The sequence below is a fragment of the Galeopterus variegatus genome, unplaced genomic scaffold (assembly GCF_000696425.1).
Source record: "Galeopterus variegatus unplaced genomic scaffold, G_variegatus-3.0.2 Scaffold2396, whole genome shotgun sequence".
Lineage (NCBI taxonomy): Eukaryota > Metazoa > Chordata > Mammalia > Dermoptera > Cynocephalidae > Galeopterus > Galeopterus variegatus.
In genome coordinates this window covers 198,860-211,221 of record NW_007728507.1, presented here as the reverse complement: position 1 = coordinate 211,221, position 12,362 = coordinate 198,860, and the positions used below count along the sequence as shown (strand labels likewise).

At 37.4% G+C, this 12,362-nt stretch overlaps 1 protein-coding gene across 1 annotated transcript in view; it reads left to right on the top strand.

The window, feature by feature from the left end:
* The first annotated feature begins 1,197 nt into the window (after positions 1 to 1,197).
* Positions 1,198 to 12,362, top strand: part of LOC103597712 (olfactory receptor 2AG2-like) — a 38,516-nt gene continuing 27,351 nt past the window's right edge. Inside the window, exon 1 of the mRNA XM_008581581.1 lies at positions 1,198 to 1,878. Coding sequence (XP_008579803.1) covers positions 1,198 to 1,878 — 681 coding nt within the window. The remainder of the gene's footprint in view (positions 1,879 to 12,362) is intronic.

Sequence of the window (12,362 nt, the reverse complement as noted above, 5' to 3'; positions counted from 1 at the left end):
TATGACCCTACCTCTTAAGTGTCCGAACTCTGAGTTGACCAGAATGGTGACATAAATGAAAGATTGGAGGAGTAGGTGCAGTTGATGCAAGAGAAAGATGAAGAACTCTCCTTCTCTGTTCCAGACTGCCTCCTCAGTCTTCCATCCAACTGTGCAAGATCTGCATCCATCCAGAGCAAGCTAAGTGAACGCTGTACCACACACCCCACACCCTCGTCCTTCTCTCCTCCTCAATCCCTGCCACTACTACTGGGTTCAGAGTATCCTGCGCAGGATAAGCATCCTTCTCGTATTGCTAAGATTCATGTTCAGAGTGTTGCTGTGACTCTCATGTAACGTGATGGCTTTGGGCCTTATCTACAATGTCTCCTCTTTTGTAGCTCACACCTTTCATCCTATACTGTAAACACAAACACCTGTCGTACCTCTACAAGTCTCATGTATTTGTTGCCTTTTTCCTGCCTCCTCCCGAGTAAACATCTTACCATTACCTGCAAATATGCAAACACTTTTTGTACTTTTCCTGTAGATTTACCTACAAAATCTATACCACCCCAACTGTTCAATTCAGTGCAGAATTTTCTTTCCCACAGCAGAACAGCAGAATGCTTATCAAGGACGTGAGGACAGTTGAAGAGTCCAAGAGATCAAGTGATCCAAAAACCCAGAGAATTTTCTGTTGAGGAATTTATCAAGAGCAGTGACACCAGAGAGTAAAGGTGTAGGGGAGAAGACAACAAAGGGATTTTTCCAAGCAAAACTTTGAAAACTGAATTGGAATCCCAAGTAGATTTTAAGCAGAAAACCAGCTGGATGTTAAACCAATTCCCAGTGTATTTATCATGAAGAGAGAGATACCTTCATCTATGTACAAAGATGTTTGCTTGGAATTGTTCTCCAGAATACCTCATAAAAAGGAATTTCTTAACAATTAGCAATTTCTGACATTATGACTGTTTCCTTCTTAGCTAATGTTTTGTCATAGTTTCATAAAATAAAGAAAAAAAGAAAAACACTCAGAAATTCACAAATTAGACAAAACAAAATTAGGTACCAAGAGGGAAACGTATTATCTCATAGAATTCCTTTTGGCCACCCCACAGTGGGCTAGGACAATCTGAAGCTAGGGTAAACTCCACCAGAAAGGCTTTCACTGAGAATCCATCTGGTACTGGGCAACTAAGAGAATCACTCAGAATGGAGTTCTGGAACTCCACCTTGCGGATTGAGTTCATCTTGGTGGGGATTCTGAATGACAGCCAGTCCCCTGAACTGCTCTGTGCCACAGTCGCAGTCCTGTACATGTTGGCCCTGACCAGCAATGGCCTGATGCTCCTGGTCATCACGATGGATGTCCAGCTCCACGTGCCCATGTACCACCTGCTCGGGCAGCTCTCTCTCATGGACCTCCTGTTCACATCTGTTGTCACTCCCAAGGCCCTTGTGGATTTTCTGCGCAGAGAAAACACCATCTCCTTTGGAGGCTGTGCCCTTCAGATGTTCCTGGCACTGACACTGGGTGGTACAGAGGACCTCCTACTGGCCTTCATGGCCTATGACAGGTATGTGGCCATTTGTCATCCTTTGAACTACACAGTCCTCATGAGGCCGAGGGTCTGCTGGATCATGGTGGCCACATCCTGGATCCTGGCATCCCTGAATGCTCTAGGACATACCATGTACACCATGCACTTTTCTTTCTGCATGTCCTGGGAAATCAGGCACCTACTCTGTGAGATTCCACCTTTGCTGAAGTTGGCCTGTGATGATACATCCAGGTATGAGCTCATGGTATATGCAACAGGTGTGACTTTCCTCTTACTCCCCCTTTCTGCCATTGTTGCCTCCTACACACTAATCTTATACACTGTGCTCCACATGTCCTCAGATGAAGGGAGGATGAAAGCCCTGGTCACCTGCTCTTCCCACCTGACTGTGGTCGGAATGTTCTATGGAGCTGCCACCTTCATATATGTCCTGCCCAGTTCCCTGCACAACCCCAGACAACATCATCTCTGTTTTGTACACAATTGTCACTCCATGCCTGAACCCCCTCATCTACAGCCTGAGGAATAAGGAGGTCATGGAGGCCTTGAGGAGGGTCCTGGGAAAGTGGTGCTGCTGACACTCTCTGCCCTCTAGGGAGGGCTCATGGCTTGCTTCTCACTATTCCTTCCCCAAATCAAAATGCTCTATGCAACCACACTTTAATATGGTACTCTAAGATTTAATTGTTTGATCAACTAGTGAGGATGAACAGTAGATGTACGGCTGCATTTGTACTCCACATCCTAAAAGTTCACACTGATTGCACTAATAATGATAAATCCCTATGTCGAGATAGTGGAAGAGGATAAAGAAAGGGGCCTGGCATTTCTACTTGGAAACTTTGAAAGAGTCTTTGTGAAATGGGGCATTTTTGCAATGCCTAAAATGAATAAATGAATAAAATAGAATTGAAAGTACCCAGGTTTAAAATGAGGAGTGGAGATAAAATATGAGTGAGAGAATTTTGTTGTGTATATTGTTTGAATTTTTTTTAAAATGTGGGCTTACAGATGTACAGTTGTGTTTTAAAACATGAAAAGAAATGCAAGGAGATCAAATTCTTGATGTGAGTACATGTATATATATGTCTATATTACAGGAAAGGGTGTATAAAATATGTAATTACCTTTCTAGCTGGCCTAAATATGTTTTATTTTTATCATTTCATTTATCAATGTGGAAAGATTTATAACAAAAATTAGGAACTTAAATTCATTGAGTGCAGAAGCTCCAAAATACCTTAGCTCATGCAGGTATCATTATTGTTGAGAATAGTGACTTGTAAAAACTCAGAAATTATTTTTTCTTTACAGAAATAATCTTAAATTGCTTAATCTATAAAGCTAAACCACAATATAAGAGTGAAAGCTAATCTATAAAGTTAAACAAAGTTCATTGTAAAATCTGAGGAAATTCAGAAATATAGAAGGAAGCAAAATCACCTATAGTGTTTTCCTTTCATCTTTTTGTTATACATACGTGTATTTTACTGAATTTATATGTATGTGACAAGGGTTTTGTCATTTAAAGTTTGGTGAATCTTAATTCTTGATGTGTTAATGTATTCATGTGGAGGGAGAGGAGAAGAATGCCTGAGTCGAATCTTTCAACCCCTTTATTATCTGTGCATCTTTGGACACTAAATTAAACTTTGTTTCTTAAATTTTTTTATCTTTTATTTTTTATTGGTTATGAATATTCATGAGATACAGAGCTGACTGTCATCCCTCATGCCCAAGATGTGAAGCTCAGATTCATACTGGCAGCATACCCATTACCATGAATTGCATTTGTACCCTGAGTCCCCCCCAATTATCCCCATCCTCCGTTCCCCTCCCCCTTTCCCTCCCACTCCACTTTGTAGCCCAAGTACACCCTCTCCATCTGCAGGTCCAATGCAGCACTGTGGTCTTTCTTTCCTTTCTTCTTTCTCTCTTAGCTCCCACTTAGGAGTGAGTACATGCAGTTTTTATCCCTCTGTGCTTTGCTTATTTCATTCAACATAAGTTTCTCCAGGCTCATCCATGTTATTGCAAATGGGAGAATTTCATTCTTTTTTATGGCAGAGTAGTATTCCATGGTGTATATATACCACAGTTTCCTTATCCAATCATACATCAATGGACATTTAGGTTGGTTGCATGTCTTGGTTATTGTAAACAGGTGCGATGAACATGGGAATGCAGGTATCCCTTTGACATGATGATTTCCATTCCTCTGGGTATATACCCAGAAGTGGGATTACTGGATCATATGGAAGATCTATCTGTAGTTGTTTGAGAAACCTCCATACTGTTTTCCATAGCAGTTGTACTAATTTACAGCCCCACCAGCAGTGCAGGAGTGTTCCCTTCTCTCCACACCTTCACCAGCATTTGTATTCACCATCTTTTTGATTATAGCCAGTATAACTGGGGTGAGGGGGTATCTCAGTGTAGTTTTAATTTGCATTTCCCTGATGACTGGTTATGTTGAGCATTTTCTCATGTACCTGTTGGCCATTCGTATGTCTTCCTTTGAAAAATGTCTATTCGGCTCCTTTTCACATTTTTTAATTGGGTTATTTGTTTTTTTACTGTTTAATTGCTCGAGTTCCTTGTATATTATGGATGTTAATCCCTTGCCGGATGCATAGTTAGCAAAAATTTCCTACCATTCTGTAGGTTGTTGTTTCACTCTGTCGATTGTTTCCTTTTCTGTGCAGAAGCTTCTTAGTTTGATATAGTCCTATTTTTTTATTTTTTCTATTGCTGCTTATGCTTTGGGGCTAATGTTCATAAAGTCTGTCCCCAAACCTAGTTCCTGAAGTATTTCGCCTATATTTTCCCTTAGTAATTTTACAGTTTCAGGTCTTATACTTAAGTCTTTAATCCATTCTGAGTTGATTTTAGTATATGGTGAGAGGTCCATGTCTAGTTTCAAACCTCAGTTTGATCATCTTACAAGTGGTGATAATTACAGGCCTGGGCTCATGATGTTGTTGGCTATATTGAGTATGATAGTAAGTGTCAGGCACTTAGACCACAGATTGGTAAACTATGCTTGAAACATGTTGGCTATTATAGGGATAAAGCCTTGGGAAAAAATTATTATTTTATTGTTTTAATCTGTTAATTTTATTTATTTAATTGACAAAAAAAGTACCTATTTATGTTGTAAAACAGGATGTTTTGATATATGTATATATTGTGAAATTGCTAAATCAAGCTAATTAACATGTGCTTTACCTCTCATACTTATTATTTTGTGGTGAGAACAGCTAAAATCTACTTCCTCAGTAATTTTTGAGTATACAATATGTAGAGCTAGGGCTGGGTCTGGAGCTCACAGAACCCTCAAGCCCATTGTCCAGACTGGGTCACAAACCCTTCACATGCAGGTCTACGAGCTAGGTAACAGGAAAAATGTCCTTGGAGCCTCGGTTGAAGAAATAGTAAGCTTTATTCAGCACACACATGTCTAGGAGCTAGGCAGTCCAAAGAGAAAACTCAGAAACTCAACTGCTACCAGCAAAGTCCAAAGGAAAACTGAGCCGCTGCCAGCAAAGTAAACATATTCTATTTTTAAGATGCAAGCTCTCTGTGACCAGCAGTTCAGGCCTTTTCTCCACAAACTCTAGAACACACAAGAACAGCAACAAAACAAAAAGATACATGGGTATGCATGCTCACTAACTCCACCCACACACAACTTGTTTACAAAGAATGTGCGGCACCACTCTAAACCGGACCTGAGGCAAGGGAGCCTGACTAAACTATTCTATTTTCCCCACACAATATATTGTCATTAACTGTAATCACCATGATGTACAATAGATCTGTTGAACTTGTTCCTTCTGTGTAACTGAAATTTTGTATTCCGTGATCCACATCTCTCCAATTCCCCACCCCAGCCTCTGGTAACCACCATTTTATTCTCTATTTGTCTGGGTTCAGCTTTTTAGAATTTACACAATAGGCGAGATCATGTGCTAATATTCTTTCTGTGCCTGGTTTACTTCACATACCATAACATCCCCCAGTTCATACGTATTGTTGCAAATGATAGGATTTCCTTCTTTTTAAAGGCTCAATAGTATTTCATTGTGGTTATATGCCACATTTTCTTTATCCATTCTTCCACTGTTAGACACAGATACTGATTCCAAAGCTTGGCTATTGTGAATAATGCTACAATGAACAAGGGAAAGCAGATATTTCATTGATATATTGATTTCATATCCTTTGGATTTGTACCCAGTAGTGAGATTGCTGTATCATATGATTGTTCTATTTCTAATTTTTTCAGATTTACTACTAATTTACATTTCCACCAGCTATGTGCAAAACTTCTCTTTTCTCTGTATCCTCAACACTTGTCACCACTTCTCTTTTTTATAATATCCATATTAACAGGTGGGAGGTGATCTATCACTGTGGTTTTGATTTGCACTTTCCTGATGGCTAGTAATGTTGAGCACCTTTTCATGTATCTGCTACCTATTTCTATGCCTTCTTTTGAGAAATGTCTATTCAGGTTCTTTGCCCATATTTTACAGGTTATTAATGATTAACCCCTCATCAGATGTATGGTTTGCAAATATTTTCATCCATTCTGTAGGTTATCTCTTCACTCTGATGACTGTCTCCTTGCTGTTCAAAAGCTTTCTGGTAAATATAATCCCATTTGCCTATTTTTGCTATTGTTGCCTGTGCTTTTGGAGTCATATTCAAAATCTTCACCCAGACCAATGTCATGGAGCTTTTCCTCTGTATTTTCTTCTAACAGTTTTAAACTTTCAGGTCTTACATCTAACTCTTTAATCCATTTCGACTTGTTCTTTTATATGATGTAAAATAAGGGTCTAATATTCTTTTGCAAGTAGATATCTAGTTTTCCCAACACTTCTTATTCAAGAGACTGTCCTTTTTTCATTGTGTGTTCTTGGCTCCAAAATTAGTTGGCTGTGTATAAGGAAACTGGTATATCTACACAATGGAATTCTACTCTGCTATAAAAAAGAATGAAATACCACCACTTGCAACAACATGGATGGTCTTAGGGAAAATTATACCAAGTGAAACAAGTCAGGCACAGAAAGAGAAATGCCACATGTTCTCACTTATTTGTGGGTGCTAAAAATAAAAATAAATAAATATACAAACACATAAATGGTGGTGGGGGGAAGAAGACACAACAATCACAACAATTCCTTGAAATTGTTAAGACAAGTGAACGGATATGATGTAGTTGGGAGGGGAGTGGATAGAGGGAGGGGGAAAGAGGAATGGGTAAAGGAACATGAAAATCAACTACAATGTATATTAAGAAGTTTAAATAAATAAATAAATAAATAAGGTACTTAGCCTTAAAAAAAATCAGATGGTTGTAAATGTCTGGATTATTTCTGGACCAGACTCTATTCTATTGCACTGATCTATGTGGCTGTTTTTATGCCAGTACCATACTGTTTTCATTAAAATAGCTTTGTAGTACATTTTGAAATTAGGTGGTTTGATGCCTTCAGCTTTGATCTTTTTGTTTAGCATTTCTTTGGCTTTGAGATCTTTTGTGGTTTCATGCAAACTTTAGACCAATTGGACTTGGCAGATATATATAGAACATTTCACCCAACAACGAAAGAATATACATTCTTCTTATCAGCACATGGAACATTCTCCAAAACAGATCACATATTAGGTCACAAATCAAGTATCAACAAATTTTTCAAAAACTGAAATCATTTCATGCATCTTCTCAGATCACAATGGATTAATGCTAGAAATCAATAACAAATGAAACTTTGGAAATCACTCAAATACTTGAAAATTAAATAACTTGCTCCTGGATGACATATGGGTTAAAGAAGAAATCAAACAGGAAATAAAATATTTCTCAAAACTAATGATAATAACAACACATCATACCAAAACCTATGGGATACTGCAAAAGCAGTACTAAGAGGAAAGTTTATTGCAATAAATGCTTACATCAAGAGAATACAAAGACTTCAAATAAACAACATAACATTACACCTCAAAGAAACAGAAAAACAAGGACAATCCAATCCCAAACTTAGTAGATAGAAAAAAATAATTAAAATGAGAGCAGAACTAAATGAAATAGAGACCAAAATATGAAACAAAGATCAATGAAGCAAAAAGTTGTGTTTTTGAGAACATAAACAATTAAACAAACCACTAGCCATACTAACTAAAAAAAAAAAGAAGACCCAAATAACAAAAACCAGAAATGAAAAAGGAGACATCACAACTGATACCACAAAAACACAAAGAATCAGAGATTACTAGGAACAACTATGCACCAACAAATTTGAAAACCTGGAGGAAATGGATAAATTTCTGGATACATACAAACTACTGAGACTGAACCAAGAAGACACAGAAAAACTGAACAGACCAATAACGAGCAATGAGATTGAAGTAGTAATCAGAACTCTTCAAACAAAGAAAAGTCCAGGACCGGATGGCTTCACTGCTAAACTTTATCAAACATTTAAAGAGGAATTCATATCAATTATTTCCAAACTATTCCAAAAAATTGAAACAGAAACCATTCTCCCAAACTCATTCTATGAAGCCAGCATCATACTGACACCAAAACCAAACAAAATTATCCTTGATGAACTTATATGCAAAATTCCTCAACAAAATACTAACAAACAGAATACAGCAACAGACAACATCTAAAAGATTATACACCATGATCAAGTGGGATTTGTCCCAGGAATGCAAAGATGGTTCAACATACACAACTCAATAAATGTAATACACCACATTGACAAAATCAAAACAAAAACCACATGATCATCTAAATAGATGCAGAAAATGCATTTGACAAAATTCAACATTCCTTCAGGATTAAAGACTCTCAACAAATTAGGTACAGAAGGAAGGGATCTCAACAAAATAAAATCCATATATGATAAACCCACTGCCAATATCATCCAGAATGGGGAAGAGCTGAAAGCTTTCCCCTTAAGATCAGGAACAATGCAAGGATGCCTGCTCTCACCACTCCTATTTAACATAGTATTAGAAGTACTTGTCATAGCAATTAGACAAGAGAAAGAAATAAAGGGAATCCAAATAGGAAAAGATGAAATCAATATGTCCCTGTTTGCAGATGACATAATTTTATATGTAGAAAACTCGAGAGACTCTACCAAAAAACACTTACAGCTGATAAATGAATTCATTAAGGTTGCAGGATACAAAATCAATATACAAAAATCAGTAGCATTTTAATACTCCAACAACAAACCAGAGGAAAAAGAGATGAAGAAAGTAAGCCCATTTACAATAGTTACCGAAAAAATAAGATACCTAGAAATAAATCTAATCAAGGAGGTGGAAGTTCTCTACAATGAGAACTACTGAAAGAAATTAAAGAGGACACTGAAAGATGGAAAGACATTCCTTGCTCATGGATTGGAAGAATCAACATAGTGAAAATGACCACACAACTCAAAGCCACCTACAGATTCAATGCGATCCCCATCAAAATAGCAATGACATTCTTCACAGAAATAGAAAAAGCAATCCTAATATTCATACAGAACAAAAAAAAGACCCCGAATAGCCAAAGCAATCCTGAGTAAAAAAAGTAAATCTGGAGGCATTACGCTTCCTGATGTCAAACTATATTACAAATCTATGGTAACAAAAACAGCAAAGTACTGGCATAAAAACAGACATGCGGATCAATGGAACAAAATAGAGAACCCAGAACTCAACCCACATATTTATAACCAACTGATCTTTGACAAGGGCAGCAAGAACATACATTGGGGAAAATACTGCCTCTTCAATAAATGGTGCTGAGAAAACTGGATATCCATATCCAAGAATGAAACTTGATCCCGTACATCTCACCATATACCAACATCAATTCAAAATAGATTAAAGACTTAAATATAATACCTGAAACTTTAAAACTCCTAGAAGAAAACATAGGGGAAACACTCCAGTATTTAGGACCAGGCAAAGACTTCATGAATATGATCCCGAAAGCACACACAACAAAAGAAAAAATAGTCAAATGGCATTATAACAAACTAAAAAGCTTCTGCACAGCAAAGAAAACAACAGAATGAAAAGACAACCTACAGAATGGGAGAAAATATTTGCTAACTACACATCCAACAAGGGATTAATATCCAGAATATACAAAGATCTCAAACAACTTTAGAGCATAAAAACAAATAATCCCATTAAAAAATGGGCAAAGGAGCTGAATAGACATTTTTCAAAAGAAGACATACAAATGGCCAAGAGATATATGAAAAAAATGCTCAATGTCATTAATCATCAGGGAAATGCAAATCAAAACCACTTTGAAATATCACCTCACCCCAGTGAGACTGGCTATTATAAAAAAGACAGATAACAACAAATGCTGGTGAGGATGTGGAGAAAGAGGAACCCTTCTACATTGTTGGTGGGACTGTAAATGAGTACTGTCATTACGGAGAACAGCATGGAGGTTCCTCAAACAGCTACAGATAGAACTACCATATGATCCAACAATTCCACTACTGAAGAAATATCCAGAGAATTGGGAATCATCAGGTCAAAGGGATACCTGCACTCCCATGTTTATTGCAGCTCTATATATAATAGCCAGGCAACAGAACCAAACTAAATCTCCATCAGTGGATGACTAGATAAGGAAATTGTGGTATAAATACACAATGGACTATTACTAAGCCATAAGATAGGATGAAATTCTGACATTTGCACCAACACGGGTGAGACTGGAGAAAATTATCTTAAGTGAAACAACCCAGACACAGAAAGAGAAATACTGCATGTTCTCTCACTCATAACTGGGAGCTGAATCCATAAGTAAACAAATAAACAATAAAGAGAGAGAGAGAGAAAGAGGAAACAACCATCACAGTAATACATTGAACTTTTAGAAAGACAGAAAAGAACCACAGTTAGTGGATGTGGAAAAGGGGAGGAGAAGAGAAGAGAGAGGAGGCTAATGAGGAATTGGTTAACAGACACAAAGAATGATTGCGTATCATAATGATGAATAAGCTAACTATCCCGATCTAACCATCGCACATTGTACAAAACTATTGAAAATCAACATTGTACCCCACCTGTACATATAATAAATTATACTAAAAAAATTAACAAATTACGGGCCAGCCCGGTGGTGCACTGCTACAGTGCACCGCTTGGGAGCGCAGTGGCGCTCCCGCCGAGGGTTCGGATCCCACATACAGACCGGTTCCCGCTCACTGGCTGAGCGAGGGGCGGGTGCGGCACCAAGGGTTGCGATCCCGTTGCCGGTCCTGGTCCGGTACGGGCGCGACACTGAGGGTTGTGATCCGTTGCCGGACAAGAAAAAAAGACAAAAAGGAAAAAAAATTAACAAATTACAAAAAATAAATAAGAGAAAAGGAGTCAGATTTTGATGAAATTTTTGAAAAGCTTTGTTTTTTCCTAATAAAATAACATGTATTCATTAAAAAATAAAAATGTGGAAAAACATAAAAAAGGTTGACATCTAGGTCAACAAATATTGGTCTAGTTTAATAATTAATTTTAATGCCTACAATAATATTCCTTTGTATGTAATTAACCAGTCCTTAATGGTGGGCAACCAGGTTCCTAAATGTTCACTATAATAAATATCACTGTAACTAACATTGTTGAACATACATCTTTGCACAGCTGGAGATTGACACTGTTTCACACTAAACATTTCTTGTGTATCTAGAATTGTCAGGATGTAGAACTTTTTCAAAGAGTAAACTAGACATAGATCTTCTTCAATGATGTACACATACTGTTGGAAAGAACAGAAACAAAGGACAGAATAAAATACAAGTGACATGGAAATGCAAGGTCAGCAAAAAATGAAAAGATAACTGACTGAAGGTCAGGAATGTCTTCACAGAAATAGGCCCAGAAAGTAGTAGTATAAGCTAAATAGGAAAAATAAGTTCTAGTGATGTACAGTGTGCTAGGCATCTATACTTAACCATAATTTATTGTATGTTTTCAAATGGCTAGAAGAGACGAGCTCAAATGCTCTCATCTCAAAGAAATGATACATTTTTGCAATAACAGATATGCTAATTACCCTGATTTGATCATTACATATTGTATACATGTATTGGAATATAACTGTATACCCCATAAGTATCTACAATTATTATGCGTCAATTAAAATAAATAAATAGATATTCTGGAAAAAAGAGAAAGAGGTGATATAAAAGTTGGTCTAAGCTTCATTTTCTTGAACTATAGTACTTATAACAACCATTTGTTTAAAAGCATATTTCCTAATTTCCCCTGCTCCCTCTGTGCAGGCCAGGGCCAGCTTTTTCTTCTTTATATATTACGTATTTATCACCAGGTCTCACACTTACTGAACCTTCAATAAAGGTATGCTGAATGGGAGTATTTATTGGAAACTTTCCTGCCTAGAGAGCATTTTGCAAAAGAGAGAAGGGAGAATCTCGTAGGAGCAAAAGGGCTATGGATACAAGTTCAAATTCCCCCCAACTTCCCAAACTCAAAGGCAGATCAGAAAACAGGGACAGGAAAGAGAGGAGCAAGGAGGTTAGTTGATATTCACTTCAGTGATCCCTTCTTTCCTCCTCTGAAAAACTTATCCGAGGGGAAATCTCAATGACTTTGCAGAAGGGAAATTGGGGATGAATCCTAAGGCTTTCATTTCAACTCAGATGATGTACAGAAACATTTTAGTCTTTAATTCAGTCTATATCTGATACCCCTCCCAAATCCACATCCACTTGTTAGCAAGAGAAAAAAATTAACTGAAGTTTCAATCTG